The sequence below is a fragment of the Taudactylus pleione genome, unplaced genomic scaffold (assembly GCF_031769625.1).
Source record: "Taudactylus pleione unplaced genomic scaffold, aTauple2 ptg000805l, whole genome shotgun sequence".
NCBI lineage: Eukaryota > Metazoa > Chordata > Amphibia > Anura > Myobatrachidae > Taudactylus > Taudactylus pleione.
The window spans coordinates 156204-177500 of record NW_028285207.1 but is presented as its reverse complement, the minus strand read 5'-3'; the positions used below and the strand labels follow the sequence as shown (position 1 = coordinate 177500).

At 45.4% G+C, this 21297-nt stretch overlaps 1 protein-coding gene across 1 annotated transcript in view; it reads right to left on the bottom strand.

Annotated features, from left to right (window-relative positions):
- LOC148474856 (uncharacterized) overlaps positions 1–21052 on the bottom strand; it is a 202790-nt gene extending 181738 nt beyond the window's left edge. The window contains exons 1-4 of the mRNA XM_088458079.1: positions 20984–21052; positions 13492–13656; positions 12003–12194; positions 10769–11255 (exon numbers count right to left, since the gene is read on the bottom strand). Coding sequence (XP_088314205.1) covers positions 10769–11255; positions 12003–12194; positions 13492–13572 — 760 coding nt within the window. The 5' untranslated portion in view covers positions 13573–13656; positions 20984–21052. The remainder of the gene's footprint in view (positions 1–10768; positions 11256–12002; positions 12195–13491; positions 13657–20983) is intronic.
- Between the last annotated feature and the right edge of the window lie 245 nt (positions 21053–21297).

The following is a 21297-nucleotide window of genomic DNA, read 5'->3' as shown; positions in this document are numbered from 1 at the left end:
CGTGTGACATCTTTGATGTCTAACAAGATATGTTTTGTCTTTGAAACATTTCCCACAATCAGAGCATGGAAACGGTTTCTCACTTGTATGACGTCTTTGATGTGTAACAAGATATGATTTATGTGTAAAACATTTCCCACACTCGGAGCATGGAAATGGTTTCTCACCTGTGTGACGTCTCTGATGTGCAACAAGATCTGATTTATAGGTGAAACATTTCCCACACTCAGGGCATGTATGGGGCTTTGCACTGGTCTTAGTTGGTTGGTCATTAATGACTTTTGTGTTCTGTTGGGCATCTATAGAACAGGAAAATATTTTATCTACTGTAAGAGCTGTAATAGGTGTACCACTATCTGAGATATCAGGAGGACATTCCCCATAATCAGAGGGATCAGATGACACATGTGCACTGTGAGGTGCTGGATGTATAATTGTGGTGTTAGGGGTTTGTCCTAGAGAATCTCGGGTGATGTTGTGATCTTCTATGTCACCATCTGTAGATAAGATGAGATATCCCTCTGAGATCTTCCTTCTGTTACATCCATCTGCTGGGAATAAAATAAATATATGATAAAAGTAATGTTTCCCTGTAACAGGGATAGTTTTCCCAATAGAGACTACAGGTCCCCAAATTAGTAACAAATGGGGAAGTTCCGTTGTGTCATGGTACAATGTATAACGGTCACATATTATGCTATAGTTATCACAGGGGTTACATGTTTATTCTAATACAAAACATAAAGACAATTGTTGTCGGCATTGGGGCCACCACTACAAACCTGGGTACATCTAGCAATCCAAGCACAAGGACTTCAGCAAAACATTTAAGCTTACAGCCCAGTATCAAACCGATCCTACAAGTATTTATATTGTATATGTATCAAACACCATTACACTGCTGGTAACATGTGCTCACCTCCCAGATCCAGAGGCTAACGCCTAAACAAGCACAGGCTAGTGAGCCGTACCCAAAACGGCCTCATATCGGCTTGACTGACAGCATTCAGGTCTTTAGGCACAATTTTGAAACAAAATAAAATAGGCCAGCGCTAGATGTTACCCATATGTTAAATGGTACCAGCCGCGTGGCGATAGGTTTTAATTTCACAATGAGCTTCTGTAGCTGGGAGGCGAGGAAGATGTAATTACAAGTTAGTGGTGTATGAAAGATCATTCATAGAGTAGGAACTTGCAAAAAGTAGGAACTCCTGACGCAGGGTAGCATGCGTAAATGTGTTGAGCAAAATAGAGTTATGGCAAAACTTACTCTTGTTAACTCACTTTCTTCAAAGTACATAATGGGCCTGATTCAGAGCCGCTCGTTAGCGGCTGCTCGTTCGCTCCGAGCGATGTTTGCACAACTGCGCATGCGTACGGATTGTAATACGCATGCGCGAACCAGTCTGTGCGGCGGAAAATTGTTTGTTCGCTAGATAGCGAGTGCCTGCTAATTTGAGTGACAGGAGGAGGCGTATGTGGGTGGTAACAGGGGAAGGTGCTTGAAAACGGGGAGTGGAGATCCGAACGCAGGCGTGCTTAAAGGTCAAAGCGGGAGTTTTATGTGTGCATAATTAAAACACAAGAATAGCGAGCAGTACATACGCTGTTCGATGTACTCGATTAATCTAATAAATAGCGGACATGACATATGATGCGAGCGGGCAGGGGGCGTATTTTTCAAATAAACGAGCGCATGTTTTGTTCGCTCGTTCAGACATGGAGGCAACAGACCACAAGGAGCGAACGGTTCATTTGAATAGCCACCCCCTTTTTCTGAACGAGCGAGCGCTAATTGCGAGCGGCTCTGAATGAGGGCCAATGTCCACAGGGAGACAATAGGGTGCAGGCAGTGCTTGGAGGACTGGACACCAACAGAAAAGCTTTTTCCTGTCCCAGGATGCGCCGGTCCTTCCCCCTAAACCCCAACCACAGCCTGAGGGCAACTCAGTTTAGTTAACAAGCCCAAGGCAGGAGAGGAGAGAAGGAAGACTGGTACACTGAAGAATCTCACACTCACACAGAGAAGGAAACAAGTGACCAAGAAAAGAAACCCATAGAAGCCAGATGCATCAGGGCAGGTAGCCTGTGGACCTTATGGACTTCGAAGGAAGAGTTAACAAGCGTAAGTTTTACCATAACTCTCCTTTTCAGGTAGGCAATGGGGATGTCCCAAAGCAGTTGTTCAAGGAGGTACTCCTGAGCTCCGGCGTCTGGCTCCCCCCACGTGCACTATGAAAGAGACATCATGACGTCTCTCCGATAGTTACGAGCGGTGGACGGCAGTGGACGCAGGTTCGAGCCTTATGGAAGTATTTTTTTATTTGTGTGTGTTCAGGTGGCACTTTTACAGGGGGCTTACTAATAGGGCACTTTTACAAGGGGCAATTTTACAGGGGACTTACTACTGGAGGAATTTTTACAGGGGGCTTACTACTGGGGCAATTTTACAAGGGGCTTACTACTGGGGGCACTATTACAGGTGGCTTACTACTGGGGGCACTTTTACAGGGGGATATTTTACAGGGGGCTTACTACTGGGGGCACTTTTACAGTGGGCTTACTACTGGGGGCACTATTACAGGGGGCTTACTACTGGGGGCACTTTTACAGGGGGCTTACTACTGGGGGCACTATTACAAGGGGCTTACTACTGGGGGCACTTTTACAGGGGGCTTACTACTGGGGGCACTATTACAGGGGGCTTACTACTGGGGGCACTTTTACAGGGGGCTTACTACTGGGGGCACTATTACAGGGGGCTTACTACTGGGGGCACTTTTACAGGGGGTTTACTACTGGGGGCACTATTACAGGGGGCTTACTACTGGGGGCACTTTTACAGGGGGCTTACTACTGGGGGCACTATTACAGGGGGCTTACTACTGGGGGCTTACTACTGGGGGCACTATTACAGGGGGCTTACTACTGGGGGCACTATTACAGGGGGCTTACTACTGGGGGCACTTTTACAGGGGGCTTACTACTGGGGGCACTATTACAGGGGGCTTACTACTGGGGGCACTATTACAGGGGGCTTACTACTGGGGGCACTATTACAGGGGGCTTACTACTGGGGGCACTTTTACAGGGGGCTTACTACTGGGGGCACTATTACAGGGGGCTTACTACTGGGGAACTTTTAGAGGGGCTTTACTACTGGGGCACTTACAGGGGGCTCTACTACTGGGGGAATTACTATTGGGGGCACTAATACAGGAAGCATTAGTTTTGGGCACACTATTAGAGGGGCTGGTATGGGCATGTTGCAGAATTTGATGACCATTAAAGAGGCATGTGTGGTGATTTGATGGCATGTGGGGAGGTTGCTGGGCACTGAAAGGGCATATGTGGTGGTCTATACAAGCTTTCATATATTTTGGTAATGGACGATAGTCTGGCTCCCAAACTTTTAATATGACTCCTAGAGGTTACAAAAATGTGTCATGCCCTGTTGTAGCTGGCACAGGTAGGCCAGTCTGCGTGTAAGCCTGCGAGATAGTCATGCGAAGCCATCTGGCCAGAGTCTATTTGTTAGCTGGCCATCCCTTCTTATGAAATTCATATAGGATAAAGAGGGACTCCGATTTCCTGATGGAACTAGTACATTCCACGTAACTCTTCAGAGCACGGACCACATCCAAAGAGGCCTCACCTGTCAAGAGATCTGGTAATTGAAAGGCCGGAACCACATTTTCCACATTAGGGTAGAAATGAGAGACCACCTTCAGAAGAAACCAGGGCACGTTATAAGAACAGCATTGTCTGTATGAAAGACTAGAAAGGGGGAGCGACATGAAAGCGCCCCTAAATCCGATACCCTATGGGCAGATGCTATAGCCAGAAGAAACAGAGTCTTCGCAGTGAGCCATTTGACATCTACTGATTCCAGGGGTTCGAATTGAGGTTCCTGAAGTGTGTGGAGAACCACTGACAAATCCCATGGAGCCAGAGGAGGGACAAAGGGAGGTCGGAACCAGATGGACATAGCAGAGACGTGCACTTTCAGAGATGCTAGGCGGAGTCTGAGAACCAATCCAGCTTAAGATAGGTTTTTAGGGTTTCTAGAATCCTTGCCTGAGGGCCATAGTTTCTAGTAGCACACCACTGGAAATATGCATGCCATACCCGGTGATAAATCCTGGCAGAGGCCGGTTTATGTGCTCTGAGCAAGGTCTGGACCACAGAGCTAGAAAACCCTTTAGACCTTAGGAGGGATGTCTCAAGACCAGGCCATTAAAGACACACTGGTCAGGTCCGGATGTAGGCAGGGACCCGAGACAACAGGTCTGGTCATAGAGGAGGTTACAGAGGAACGACTATGGAGAGACTTTGAAGATCGGAGTACCAATGGCATTTGGGCCAATCTGGAGCTAACAACAGGACTATGCCCCCTTCCTGTTTGAACATCCGAAGAATCCGAAGAAGAAGGGAGACTGGAGGGAAGAGGTACGCCAAATGGAAAGTCCACCTCACAGATAATGTGTCCATGAAGGCCGCATTGGGGTCCCTTGTCCTGGCCCCATACACTGGAAGTTTGTGGTTGTGTCATGAAGCAATGAGGTCCACATCTGGTAGACCCCATTTGTCCACCAGGAGCTGAAAGACTTCTGGATGTAGAGACCACTCCCCTGAATGCATATCGTGATGGCTGAGGAAATCTGCTTCCCAATTTAAAATCCCTGGGATGATCACTGCAGAGTTGGCTGGTGTTCAGCCCATGTTAGAATGTGGGACACCTCTGCCATTTCTGCCTGACTTCGAGTGCCTCCTTGGTGATTAAGGTAGGCCACTGCCGTCGCATTGTCGGATTGTACTTGTACTGACCTGCAGAATATCCTGAGCCAGAGTGAGGGCCCTGTAGATGGCTCAGAATTCCAGGACATTGATTGGTTGCTGGAGTACAGCATCCTTGGAAGGAGTGCTGGCTGGTCTCTGCACCCTACCCTCAGAGGCTAGCATTCATGGTGAGGAGTGCCCAGTCCGGGATCCAAAAGGGTCGCCCCTTGTTTCAGTGGGACGTCTGTAGCCACCAGGCTAGGAACAGGCAAACTTCCAGGGAGATGCCCATCATCTAGGATCTGAGCAGATGGAGCAGCCCATTTCACCTAGAGAGGATACGGTGTTGTAGGGGCTTGGAGTGAAACTGAACTGTCCACCATGTCAAAGGTGGACACCATGGATCCCAAGGTCTGCATTGCAGTATGAATTGACACTTCTCGACTGTGGAGTAGTCTGCACACTCAGGGCCTGATTCAGAGCCGGACGCTCTGAACGAGCGCCAGCTCTGAATCAGGGCCGGTCTTTTTTTTTTTTTAGAACGGCCTCCTGGCCGCTCGCATAGCTGTGGGTGACCACCCACAGCTATAGTGAGTGGCCAGGAAGATGGTCACGATGGTCAAAACCATCGCGACCATCGGGCTTGTGACGAGACCCTTGTGGTAGGGTCTCGTTGTCGCAAGCCCCAAAGAGATTTCGGCTCTAACAGAGCCAAAATCTCTCCCACTGACATCACTCGTGATGTCAGTGGGGCCGCCCCCAAACGGAGGCGGCCCCCACATGGGAACACCTCAGTTTGGGCAGCCGCTCCCCCGGCCCGCCCACCAAAGGGGACGTACTGTCACTCAACATCGACAGCATGCCCCCTTTGGTACGAGACCCGGAGCGACGGTTTGCCCGTCGCTATCCGGGTCTCGTGCATGCGCACGACGGAGCCGGCTCCGTCGTGCGCATGTGCACTGGGCCACCATCGACGCGCTTGCGAACGCATAGCGCTCGCGAGAGGGTCTGAATCAGGCCCTCAGTGCTGTAATACAGAGATTTTGTTAGCTGTTAGGAAGATTCTCTGAATTTGAGAGTCCAGAAGGGCACCCAGATTTACCATTATTTGAGAAGATGCCAGGGAAGATGATTTCCAGTTGATCAGCCAATCTTGCATTTGCAGAAAATCAATGGTTACCTGTAAATAGGGGTGAAAAATTTCTGGGGAGCTTGCCAACAGCAAGAGATCGTCCAAGTATGGGAGCAGTCTGATCCCTTGACAATGTCATAATCTTGGTAAGAGACCTGAGGGGCTGTAGAAAGGCCAAATGCCAGAGCCTGAAATTGGTAATGTTGCTGCAGTATAGCAGACCGGAGATGCTGCTGATGAGAAGGCGCTATAGTTACATGTAGGTAAGAGTCTTGAATGTCCAGAGACACTATAAAATCTCTAGGCTCCAACGCCAGGACAAGAGAGTGAAGGTTTTCAATATGAAACCTGGGCACCCTGATAAACTTGTTTAGAGACTTGAGGTTGAGGATAGGCCGATGAGACCCGTTGGACTTCTCAACTAAGGGTAGAATAATAGCCCTTCCCTCACTTTAAGGGGGGGACCGGAATTATTACTCTTGAGAGCATTAAGGACTGAATGGCCTCCTGGAGCAGCAGGGCTTTGCTTGGTCCGATGGAGGTCCTGTGCAAAAGAACTGCTGGGGGCCTCCTCAGGAATGAGAGGGCATATCCATTGGAGACCACTTCTTTTACCCAGGCGTCTGATATGGTCTGATGCCAGAACTGGGCGCATTGAAGAAGTCAGCCTCCCACCCTGGAAGAACCAAGTGAGAGGCCTGCCCCGTCAGGCTGAAGGCTTGTCCACAGATTTGGTAAGTGGACGTCTAGTAGCCCAGGTCTGTTTGGTCCTAGGCTTGGAGGCCTTAGTGGATGCCGACTGCCTTGGAAAGGACTGACCTTTAGCTTTTCTTTGAGGTCGAAAGGATGACATTTGAGGCTTCGTAGTACATGCAGAGGGCAAGGACACCATCTTGGAAGCTTCCAAGGCAGTCAAAATCTTGTCCAATTCTGGGCCAAACAGGATCTCCCCAGAATAAGGCAGAGACTCCAATGCCCTTTTAGAGTCCAAATCTGCCTTCCATGAGCAAAGCCAAACAATACGGCGGGCTACCATAGTAGCAGATGCCTTGGAAGCCAGGAGACCAGTATCCAGAGCCGCTTACCTGAATAGGAGGCTGCATCTCTAATGTGAGATATGTAGGACAGCTGTTCCCTCGAAGCATCAGAGGGAAATGTAACTTCTAGGGCCTCTGCCCAACTCTCAATGGCTTTTGACACCCAGGCCGTAGCCCTGGAAGGACGAGTAATAGCTCCTGTAAGAGAGTATGTAGATTTCAGACAAGCTTCAATCCGTAGTCTCCTTTAAGGAGGTTGCAGTATGGACAGGTAACATAGCATTCTTAACTAAACATGTCACGTGGGAGTCTACTGCAGGGAGAACATCGTATTTAGTGCAATCAGTATCTGGAAGAGGGTAAAAGGAAGTTAAGCATTTGAGCAACTCAAAAATTTTCCTTGGTATATTCCATGTTTCACTCATATGATCAGATACCTGATCCGAGTGAGAAAACTCTGGCAAAACTACCTTCTGTCGCTTAACTAGTGGCTCTTTTGCCTTAGAAGTGGGTTCTGCCTCTTCTATTTGAAGGATAGATTTTACAGCTCTCACAAGTGCAGGTTTATTTAACTTGGAGGGGGGCTCCTCCTCTCCCGATGGTGGAGTCAGAGAGAGAGATCTGCGTCTTCTGCCTCCCCAGATGATAATTCAGAATCTCATAGCTGGGTGGGCTGGGAAGATAGCAAAGCACGCTTAGTGGGTTTACTAGGTAAGGGTCTCTCCTTTTGCAGCATTTGTTGAAAGGCAGTAGAGGTATCCGCCAGACTCTGCACTGAGGTAGAAAGTGCATCTACCCATGGGGGAGGCAAAGGATATGCAGGGAGTACCTGCTGTGGCCATCCCATAGGGGGAGCTACCACAGGGACTGCTAGGTGGTCCTTAATTTCTGCAAACACCTGTGAAAAAGTAACCCTGGGGGGTTCCTGAGGAGAGGACACAGGGGTTGATGGGCCAGGAGCAGTATAACAAGATGTACAGAGACCATCCTGAATGAGGTCCTCTGAAGACACCAGAGTGGGAGGAGCAGGCTGCTTGTTATTCTTGCCTCTGCCAGACATAGCTGCAAGAGTAATCTAACACACGATCTGGCACATGCAGTGAGCAACCCACATATATGTGCAATATGGCACAGTGTAGTGCGCAACACCGATATATAGTATGTGATAGCCCTCACAAATATAGGGAGATGTGAGGTACATGTGAGGGGATACATCAGTATGCCAGGGTTATAATGGAAAACAGGGAAAGGTATAAGCTGACAGTTTGGGGATAAAAGGAGACAGACAGCAGCGCTAGCACAAGTCACATACAATGCAGAGTATACAATATTACTGCAGTGGGCACTAAAATCAATTACACAGACCGCAGTGTCTGGTAGGATATAGCGCTGTACAGCCTGGCCCTTGGTAGAGGCATACAGGGAGACCGAGAGTCTAAGAGGGGGCGGCAGATGAGGGAGGAGCAGCTCAAGGGGGGCAAGAGTGCAGTGGAATGACACCCTGAGCCGGGGGAGGAGCTGCAGGAAGAGGGTCGTCTCCCCTATGCTGACATCAACCACCGGGGCCCTGGCCGCAATTTGTCCCCTGCGCTAGTATATGTATTGCCCTGGAGGTCTAGTGGAGTCCTGGATGCACCGGTGTCTACATCAGCACTTCTGGTCTGTCTCCTGAGACTGGAGGCAAGACTGCGAATAGATGCGGGTCCCCACGGGGATCCACCTTACCTGTCCCCTTGAGTTCCGGCTCCAGTCCGGGGTACAAAGAGCCTTCTAGCTAGGTTCCCCCTGAAGCCCCGCCTGGAGAACCAAGCCGAGGGCTGGTGTCACGGTGCCATGGAGGTGTGATAGAGCAGCAGTGCAGACATCTAGGGGACTGTCTAGCGATGCTGCGCTCTTGTAATGATGAGAGCTGCCGGTATTTCATACCCAACCTAGTTATAAGTAGGAATTACAATACAGCCTCTCGTCCTCTTAACATTGCACATTACCTACACTGTGCCCAGCACTGGGAGGTAACAGCCTTGGGGGTGCAGCCACCAGATGATGCTCAGATACCACAGCCAGCTGTACACACCGTACATACTACACCATTACATATGCAGCCAGCATAAAGCCTATAATGCCAATATTTCCCTCTGATGGTGCCATAGCACATAATGTTATGCCGTGGTGGCCATCTCAGCCGCGTGGCTTGTGTCCCCGACCACATCCCACAACAATTGTCTTTCTGTATTGTATTCATATACGGCATTACTATCGCCACGCAGCTTGTACCATGTACAATATGGGTAACCCAGGCACGGACATGTGTGTCTTATTCATTTACTATGCTTGTGCTGGAGTTTACTTTACTGTGACATCACAGGAGAGTATATCTCATATACTATAGATATAATGTGTTCTGACATACTAGACAGTCTAGTACAGGCCTGGCCACCTGTGGCCCTCCAGCTGCTGTGAAACTACAAGTCCCAGCATGCCCTGGCAAAGTTTGGCTATTAGGAAATGCTAAAACTGTGGCAGGGCATGCTGGGATGTGTAGTTACACAACAGCTGGAGGCTCAGAGGTTGGCCAGGCCGGTACTAGATCATGAAAGCTGAAGGCACGTGAACAAGACACTGCTGCCTCCAGGCTTGCAGGAAAGATGCGCAATATCCATGGGATGTACGGAAAGAGAAGCTGGAAATGCGCACAGGTCGCCATTTTGGGGAATGTTTACATGATTTTATTTTTTTTATTGCAAATTCTCATTGTGACAAAGCAGGAGAGTAGTGTGGGAGGAAATGATTGAATCCCAAAAGATGTGTTCCCCACCCTCATAGTGATCCCTTCAACATACAGAAATGTCTACTAGTTCTCCTTATTAAAAAGTGAGCAAAAATATTCAGCATATTGGCCCTCATTCAGAGCCACTCGCTAGCGGCAGTACGCTCGTTCCGAGCGATGTTCGCACATCTGCGCATGCGTACGGTTTTTAGTACGCATGCGCGAACCAGTCAGTGCGGCCGAAAATCGTTGGTACGCAATATAGCGAGGGCCTGCTATTTTGAGTGACAGAATGAGGCGTATGTGGGTGGTAACAGGGGAAGGTGCTTGAAAACGGGGAGTGGAGATCCGAACGCAGGCGTGCTTAAAGGTCAAAACGGGCGTTTTAAGGGAGTGCATATTTAATACAGCAGCGTCATTGACCACGTCACTTGGTTTTTTTTAACTCAGAACTGCTCGCAAAATAGCGGTTGAAAACACCAACCACAAGAATAGCGAGCAGTTCATACGCTGTACGATGTACTCGATTAATCTAATAAATAGCGGACATGACGTATGGTGCGTGCGGCCAGGGGGCGTTTTTATCAAATAAACGAGCGTATGTTTTGCTCGCTTGTTCAGACTTAGAGGTGGGAACAGACTGCAATTTGCGAATGGATCATTTGAATAGCCATCCCTTGTTTTTGAACGAACGACCACAAATAGCGAACGGCTCTGAATCAGGCCCATTATCCTATGTAGTATGAGGCCAGGCCAAGCTTTGGCTGAGCACATAGAATAAGGGATTGCTGTAATAGGGCACGTTTGCACCCTATGCTGGCCCCGTCCACTGAGCGCACAACACGCAGAAGGGGTGTGATGCTGCTTCAGTAAGTGCAACGATAACTGTCCTAAGGACACCCGATAGGCTTCATATACTGGCCTGTCGCCCATAGTTAGTTACGGCCCTGTGTTGTACTGTAAGGAGTATGTGATTCTTTTCTGTAATAAGTCTTTATTACTAACCTGTGGTGATATCTGTAGGGATTTCCTCCTCCTTACACTGCTGATCACCACTCACATACGTCTCTTCTTCTCCATATAGATCTTCTGCCTTCATATCAGTCACATACGTCTCTTCTTCTCCCTCTATATCTTCTGCCTTCATATCAGTCACATACGTCTCCCTCTCTATAACTGCTGCCTTCATATCAGTCACATACGTCTCTTCTCCCTCTATATCTTCTGCCTTCATATCAGTCACATACGTCTCTTCTTCTCCCTCTATATCTTCTGCCTTCATATCAGTCACATACGTCTCTTCTTCTCCCTCTATATCTTCTGCCTTCATATCAGTCACATACGTCTCTTCTTCTCCATCTATATCTTCAGCCTTCATATCAGTCACACAGGTCTCTTCTTCTCCCTCTATATCTTCTGCCTTCATATCAGTCACAAACGTCTCTTCTTCTCCCTCTATATCTTCTGCCTTCGTATCAGTCAAACAGGTCTCTTCTTCTTCCTCTATATTTTCAACTTTAATATTAGTCACAACATCAACCTTAAAAAGAATACAAAACACAAAAAAATAAAATACATCTGTCTAGAAAGGAAACCAACTGAGGAAGCCACAAACTTGGTAAAACACGTCCTGGACACTTCCTTCACCATTATTTGTACATAATATTATCAATGACAAATGTATGGAGATCAATAACATTTTTCAAAAAGTCTTAGAGTCTCCTCACACAAGTGTCCAAAGAGGATACCACCAAATTCATTTAATACTTGCACGAAAAACAGATTATTTTTGAATAAAACTATGCAAGGAATGGTATGTCAGTATCATGGTGTGGAGGAAACATTTACGAGCTACAGCCGATACTATCAGTAACCCTTTGTGTTCCTTATGATCCATTCCAAGGAGGATTCAGATACCCAACACTGCACACACTGGGGCGGGAGGGGGAAAGGGGGGGGGGGTGTAATTAAGTGAGTAGAGGAATACAACTGAAAACCTCTCTAAAAATATTTCACTGGGTGACAGTACCATATACAGTGTACATAGGAGGTGGACTATTGAAAGTTGTTGCTTGCAATATATCTGCTGGACTAATAATGTGCTGTGCTACAAGTACTAACAATGTGTTTTCCTGCTGCTGATTGAGGTGTGTGAGCGGAAGTAACATCTTTTGTGCTACTGAGTGATTGTCAGCATCGGCTAGAGATAATTAAGCCAAAGTTGTGGCTAAATTTATGTAAGACATTGCTATAGTGACCTATATAATGTCCCATTCCCAGCAGTCACCTCTCCAGTCAGCAGCTGAATGATCCTGTTGGTGAGTTCCAAAATCTTCTGTTTATTGTGTCTCTCATTTATCAGTGAGTGAGGTGGAGGCACCGTGATGAGGCTCTGGGTCCTGCTCAGTCCTCCTGACACACAGGGACGGCTGCTGGGTGTCCAACACTCATCGGATGTCTTCTTCACTACTGTGTATTCCTGTGTATTGAGGGAGACACCAAATATCACTGAATACAGTCCCAGATACCCTCACCTCCCCAGACATGTCCCTGTATTATTACTATAAATATAAGTGATGTCACTGTGACACTCCCAGATCCCCTCACCTATCCAGTCATGTCCCTTTATTATTACTATAGATATAAGTGATGTCACTGTGACACTCCCAGATCCTCTCACCTCCCCAGTCATGCCCCTGTATTATTACTATAGATATAAGTGATGTCACTGTGATACTCGCAGATCTCCTCACCTCCCCAGTCATGTCCCTGTTTTAATACTATAGATATAAGTGATGTTACTGTGACACTCCCAGATCCTCCTCAACTCCACAGACATGTCACTGTATTATTACTATAGATATAAGTGATGTCACGGTGACACTCCCAGATCCTCTCACCACCCAAGTCATATCCCTGTATTATTACTATTGATATAAGTGATGTCACTGTGACAATCCCAGATCCCCTCAACTCCCCAGTCATGTCACTGTATTATTACTACAGGTATAAGTGATGTCACTGTGACACTCCCAGATCCCCTCACCTCCACAGACATGTCACTGTATTATTACTATAGATACAAGTGATGTCACTGTGACAATCCCAGATCCCCTCACCTCCCCAGTCATCTCGCTGTATTATTACTATAGGTATAAGTGATGTCACTGTGACACTCCCAGATCCCCTCATCTCCCCAGACATGTCCCTGTATTATTACTATAGATATAAGTGATGTCACTGTGACAATCCCAGATCCTCTCACCTCCCCAGTCATATCCCTGTATTATTACTATAGATATAAGTGATGTCACTGTGACAATCCCAGATCCCCTCACCTCCCCAGTCATGTCCCTGTATTATTGCTATAGATACAAGTGATGTTACTGTGACAATCCCAGATCCCCTCACCTACCCAGTCATGTCGCTGTATTATTACTATAGATATAAGTGATGTCACTGTGACTCTCCCAGATCCTCTCACCTCCCCAGTCATGTCCCTGTATTATTGCTATAGATATAAGTGATGTCACTGTGACACTCCCAGATTCCCTCACCTCCCCAGTCATGTCCCTGTATTATTACTATAGATACAAGTGATGTTACTGTGACAATCCCAGATCCCCTCACCTACCCAGTCATGTCGCTGTATTATTGCTATAGATATAAGTGATGTCACTGTGACACTCCCAGATCCCCTCACCTCCCCAGTCATGTCACTTTAATATTACTATAGATATAAGTGATGTCACTGTGACACCCCCAGATCCTCTCACCTCCCCAGTCAGCAGGTAGACGATCTCCAGGGTGAGATTTAGTATCCTATCAGTCATGCAACTTCTATCCTTGTCCATCATTAGTGATTAGTGATTTATGCAGGACACGTCTCATCCTTCCGTCACTTCTAGTAAAGATTCTCTGGTTACTCACAGCGCACTTGTCTATTAAAATATAATTATAATCAATATTACAGAGTACAGGTCACGCTGATATCACCCACCTGATACACAGTGATCATTATACACAGGTCACACTGATATCACACACCTGATAAACACTGATCACTATACACAGGTCAATGATATCACACACCTGATACACACTGATCATTATACACAGGTCACACTGATATCACACACCTGATAAACACTGATCACTATACACAGGTCAATGATATCACACACCTGATACACAGTGATGACTATACACAGGACACACTGATATCACACACCTGATACACACTGATCACTATAAATAGATTATACTGATATCACACGCCTGATAAACACTGATCACTATACACAGATTACACTGATATCACACACCTGATACACACTGGTCACTATACATAGATTATATTGATATCACACACCTGATACACACTGATCACTATACACAGATCACACTGATATCACACACCTGATACACACTGATCACTATACACAGGTCACACTGATATCACACACCTCATACACACTGATCACTATACACAGTGTCGAAGCCGGATGATTGGCTAGGACCAAATCTTTAAGATCTGAAGACGCCATTTTGAGTTGTCTGAAAGATGCCATTTTGCGTCTTTAGCACGATGCCATACAGATGGTATACGGTGCTATTTTAGCGTTGTGCGAATGCCGTGCTAACTGCACACTGTTAAAGTCCTTACAGAATAAATGCGCATGAATACACATATATATATATATAAATATAACTTTAAAGATTTCATATATTCAGAGATGACAGACAAGTCTTGTGGACATGTCTGAAACAATTGGAATGCACAAAGATATGGTGAGCGTTTGCTCTGCATACAGATATAGTATGCATATGACAATTGAAGTATAACACAGACACTGATATGCTCAGAAGGAGTGTTCTGAATGTATATTTAGAGATAATTGTTAGACGTTTGGCTATTGTTAGCAATTGTAGGCCTTGTGTCCAATGCTAATGTGGTTAAAAAGAACTGAATTGTACTGTAATTGTACTCTAAATAAACCATTGTCTTTATGTCTGACTCCTAAACAAACTAGAATTTACATTTGTGATTCCATCCAGCATCTGCTGCCACCTGTGAGAACTCATTGTCTGTCATTTTTTAGTTCAGACAGAAGTAATATCAAATATGTCAATTAATGCATAAAGAGAGATAATATATATATTAATTCATGATATATACATGCATACACATAGACAATCGCATATGTATCCACAATGCTTGCACACATATACACAGTTGCTATTGCAGAGACAAACATACACACATTGGTGATTGTATATACAGTCATATAGGTACACGTGGACGCATGTGAACTTATTGATGTGTATACACATTGGTGATTGCATATACAATCATATAAGTACACGTGGACGCATGTGTACTTACTGATGTATATACATAGTTTAAAACACAGATGCACATTAGCGACCACAAACATATATATATTTATGCCCGCACTCATAAAAGGTTCCTGCACTTTATGGTTCTTATAAAAAGTATTAATAATGATGTTAAATGTATGTAATTTATATTTAAGGTATGCAATATAGTAGACATGGCATGTTTGGTACTATACTGATACCCTGTCTATTTCCAGATATCCGGTTATATTGGCAAGGGAGTCGAATCATGTGTTCGGGAATTAAGGATCATAGTGAATTATTGGTTATGAATGTAAAACTCTGTATGCAGTTTCCGTAGTTAATTTTGAAACCAATTAAAGAAAGACAATGTAATCTCAAGAGACTGTTGGAAGATTGGACATAACCCTAGAACTGTCCAATAAGAAGATCATCCAGGAGCAAGAACCAATGAAACAGTGTTTGTCTGTCCACATTGTGTTGCTATATCTTGTAAGAGTATATATACATGCACCTATGGGCTAGTGATCAGTCGTTACCACTTTGATGACTGCAGATGTCAGGATTGATCGGCTGGGACCTGGTACCGGGGCGCATGCGTATGTATTGGCTGTATCTTTTGTATTATGATCTTTGCGCTCATTGTCCAGATCAAAGCGCGTGACTTTTGTTTTTACTTGCAATAATAATATTTTGTGCATTGGAACCACACTTATGGTTTGGACAGCGATTATTTCAGGTTTAAATAATTGTTAGGGGTATAGCGATTGTTAGGATTCCATAACATCTAATAATAAACTTTTACAGTACCTTATAATAAATTACATTAACATCTTAAAAAAGCATTTTTGCAGGTATATTATTTCATAAATATAACCTATAATGAATAATGAAAGGTATAGGATAATTATAAGATAAAAATTACAAGCCTGTAATAGTTCTCCCTATTACACTTATTCTTACACATAATAACACAGTGCAGAGATAATAACACAGTGCAGAGATAATAATAACACAGTGCAGGAATAATAACACGGTGCAGAGATAATAACACAGTGCAGAGATAATAACACGGTGCAGGAATAATAACACGGTGCAGAGATAATAACACAGTGCAGGGATAATAATAACACAGAGCAGAGATAATAACAGTGCAGAGATAATAACACAGGACAGAGATAATAACACAGGACAGAGATAATAACACAGGACAGAGATAATAACACAGTGCAGGGATAATAACACAGTGCAGGGATAATAACACAATGCAGAGATAATAACACAGAGCAGACATAATAACACAGTGCGGAGATAATAACACAGTGCGGAGATAATAACACAGGACAGAGATAATAACACAGGACAGAGATAATAACACAGTGCAGAGATAATAACACAGGACAGAGATAATAACACAGTGCAGAGATAATAACACAGGATAGAGATAATAACACAGAGCAGAGATAATAACACAGTGCAGGGATAACAACACAGTGCAGAGATAACAACACAGAGCAGAGATAATAACACAGAGCAGAGATAATAACACAGAGCAGAGATAAGAACACAGAGCAGAGATAATAACACGGTGCAGGGATAACAACACAGTGCGGGGATAATAACACAGTGCAGAGATAATAACAGTGCAGGGATAATAACACAGTGCAGGGATAATAACACAATGCAGAGATAATAACACAGAGCAGACATAATAACACAGTGCGGAGATAATAACACAGGATAGAGATAATAACACAGTGCATAGATAATAACACAGTGCAGAGATAATAATAGTCTGTACTGGATCTAATCAACATCTATATTTTATAAGGAGGAAAAAGACAACCGAAAAAAAAGATCAGAATAGCACAAGACTTATTACACTAATATGGCGCTATTCAATTGTATCGCCCCCACCTGTATGCCCGAAAGGAGCTATTCAATTGTATTGCCCCCACCTAAGCACCCGACAGTAGCTATTCAATTGTTGCTCCTGACGGGCGCGATAAGCTGCAGGCGCACCATTTCAGATCGCAGCTGCAGAGGGCTGCAAGCTGAAATGGGTGAAAAGTGACCTGTTTGGGTGCCCAAACTACACTTTTTGCGATCGCGCCCAGCACTTTGGTCGGGAGTAGCCGTTTTACCCAGCTAAACCCGACCGACAATTGAATAGCGCCCAGCGATCTCCCGTCACTTTAGACGGGAGATCGGGTGCGATAAAACAATTGAATCGCCCAAAAGTGTTTTATATATAATGATGAGTGACAGCTGGATATAAGGTAATGTATGGGGCACTTGAACACACCCACTGATGACGTCTTTGTGTATTATATATAATGATGAGTGACAGCTGGATATAAGGTGATGTATGGGGCACTAGAACACACTCACTGATGAAGTCTTTGTGTATTATATATAATGATGAGTGACAGCTGGATATAAGGTAATGTATGGGGCACTTGAACACACCCACTGATGAAGTATTTGTGTATTATATATAATGATGAATGACATAGGGATATAAGGTAATGTATGGGGCACTAGAACACACCCACTGATGAAGTCTTTGTGTATTATATATAATGATGAGTGACAGCTGGATATAAGGTAGTGTATGGGGCACTAGAACACACCCACTGATGAAGTCTTTGTGTATTATATATAATGATGAGTGACAGCTGGATATAAGGTGATGTATGGGGCACTAGAACACACCCACTGATGAAGTCTTTGTGTATTATATATAATGATGAGTGACAGCTGGATATAAGGTAGTGTATGGGGCACTAGAACACACCCACTGATGACGTCTTTGTGTATTATATATAATGATGAGTGACAGCTGGATATAAGGTAATGTATGGGGCACTAGAACACACCCACTGATGAAGTCTTTGTGTATTATATATAATGATGAGTGACAGCTGGATATAAGGTGATGTATGGGGCACTAGAACACACTCACTGATGAAGTCTTTGTGTATTATATATAATGATGAGTGACAGCTGGATATAAGGTAATGTATGGAGCACTAGAACACACCCACTGATAAAGTCTTTGTGTATTATATATAATGATGAGTGACAGCTGGATATAAGGTAATGTATGGGGCACTAGAACACACCCACTGATAAAGTCTTTGTGTATTATATATAATGATGAGTGACAGCTGGATATAAGGTAATGTATGGGGCACTAGAACACACCCACTGATGAAGTCTTTGTGTATTATATATAATGATGAGTGACAGCTGGATATAAGGTAATGTATGGGGCACTAGAACACACCCACTGATAAAGTCTTTGTGTATTATATATAATAATGAGTGACAGCTGGATATAAGGTAATGTATGGGGCACTAGAACACACCCACTGATAAAGTCTTTGTGTATTATATATAATGATGAGTGACAGCTGGATATAAGGTAATGTATGGGGCACTAGAACACACCCACTGATAAAGTCTTTGTGTATTATATATAATGATGAGTGACAGCTGGATATAAGGTAGTGTATGGGGCACTTGAACACACCCACTGATGACGTCTTTGTGGATGAAATGCATTTGGGAGCGCCTGGGATGGTGATTCATGTGGTTACTCTGTGACGGACCTTACAGCGAGGTGTGGCACTCACGCGCTGACGGCTATATCGGAACTCCCCGCCGGCTCTTTGTAAAGCTTCATCTGCTGTCTCAGAGAGTAACGGACACAGGGTCTGATTCAGAGCCGGACGCTATTTACGCTCGCTCGTCCAGAAAAAAGGGGCTGGCTATTTAAATTGACCGTTCGCTCTTTGCGGTCTGTTGACGCCTCTATGTCTGAACGAGCGAACAAAACATGCGGACTTTTTTTGATAAAAACTCCCCCTGGCCGCTCGCATCATAAGTCATCTCCGCTATTTATTAGATTAATCGAGTACATCGAAAGGCGAATGAACTGCTCGCTATTCTTGTGGTTGGTTTTTCCTACCGCAATCATGCGAGCAGTTCTGGTTAAAAGACACCCAAGTGACGTGGTCAATGACGCTGCTTTGTTAATTATGCACTCCCATTAAACGCCCATTTTGACCGTTTGGCACGCCTGCGTTCGGATCTCCACTCCCCGTTTTCAAGCACCTTCCCCTGTTACCACCTACAAACGCCTCATCCTGTCACTCAAATTACCAGGCATTCGCTATTTTGCGAGCATACGAATTCTGACCGCACTGACTGGTTCGCGCATGCGTACTAAAACCTATATGCATGCGCAGATGTGCGAACATCGCTCCGAACGAACGAGCGGCCGCTTACAAGCGGCTCTGAATCAGGCCCACAGCGTCGGTGTTTGGAGATACAGATTCCTCAGTCTCACCAGGCTTGTGATGAGATGTTTTGTTTTACCTTAAATGTTCATGTTTATGGTACTTTCATCTATATAAATGTACAATTGTATTACATTGTGCGCACCTGGTTTTTTATTTTCCTAGAGTATCCATTATCCAGGTCTGAGGTAATAAACCCTAATGGAAGCTGAATTGTGTAAAGAAAAGGAGAAATCTCTGTTTGGATATCCGGCCAAATCCAGGGGACAATTATATTTATACATTATAGTAACATGCGCACGGCACCTATTTACCGGCAGTGATCGCTGCACCGCTATTTTACCCACCCGCAGGACACTGCGGCCCACAGGTGGGGACGGCACCCGAAATGTTATTTTATCGGGGTGTCGCCAAAAGGGTCAGGAACATTCTGATTTTTTAAAATCGGACAGGGCGCGGCGCTCCGCTAAAGCCACCTAGCGGGAACGCTAACAGCAGAGGCTGCACCACTGTATTATAGTAACAACTAAGGCTGCACCTCCTGTATTATATTAACAACAGAGTCTGCTCCACCTGTATTATAGTAACACATGCACCACTTGTATTATAGTAACAATGGGGTCTGCGCCACCTGTATCATAGTAGCAACTAAGTCTGAGTCACCTGTATTAGAGCAACAACTGAGTCTGCACCACTTGTATTATAGTATCAACTGAGTCTGCACCACCTGTATTATAGTAACAACGGGGTCTGCACCACATGTATTATAGTAACAATGGGGTCTACACCACCTGTATTATAGTAACAACTAAGTCTGCACCACCTGTATTATAGTAACAACGGGGTCTGCACCACTTGCATTATAATAACGGGGTCAGCCTCCTCTGTATTATAAAAATAGGGCACCGTAGTGCATCCCACCCGCTTAATGATAACGCAGAACCACAGTCACTGTTGCCAACATTAAAATTGAAAACAAGCAACTGATAAATGAATAAGAAGCCCAAACCAATCCAAAAAGGCCCAACTTAATGTGGGGGCACGTGGGTGGGGGTCATTTAATGAAAACCACAAATGTTTTTGTTCATTTCATTTAAATACATATAAAGATTTATACATCTCCCTTTAATTTCTTTACCGTCTGCTCCTCCGTCCTCCCGCTCGGCACTATGGGAGAGAGATGTCATGGCACCTCTCCCTCCGCCCACTGCGAGAGCCAGAAAGGCGGAGCTCATGAGTGACCTCCAGCCCTGGTCCCCTCCGTGGATGTAGTAGCCAATGAGAGTCTGACTCTCATTGGCTGCCAAAGCGAACACACCGCCGTGTACGTGCGCACTACTTGGCGCCGGCCGTGTGATTTATCACTGTGTTGTGTGGTCTGCACTGCACATACTGACAGAGGTGACCGCGGCCGGCGGCGACACTGGTCCGACGACGCTACGCTATCGATTGGTGGGCGGGGGGGGGGTTTCTGGGTGCTCAGAACCCCCCCATCCCTACGTGTGCATGTGCATGTCCCCTCTATGTGATTATACCTGCAGGGAGGAAGACTGTTATCACCACTTAATAATACAGATTAGCACCAGGACTGTCACCATCCTACCTGCCCTCCCCTGCAGCAGTCTCCCCGGTGTCTCTCTGCTCCTATTGTGCCCCTCTCCCCGGCAGCAGCAGCAGCAGCAGAGGATGAGACAATGACTGAGTGACTCTGTGTCTACAGCGCTGCCCGGAGGAGATCACGTGATAAATAGGGGGCAGGGCTCAGACCAGGAGAAAATGGCCGCCGCTCCCATAGTAACTGCCAGGCCTGGTATACAAGAAAATGGCCGCCAGCCTCATGCACTGTGGACATGTATGGTCAGAGTCATTACAGAGAGGATCTCATGATGCCACAGATACCGACGGGGGGAAGAAACG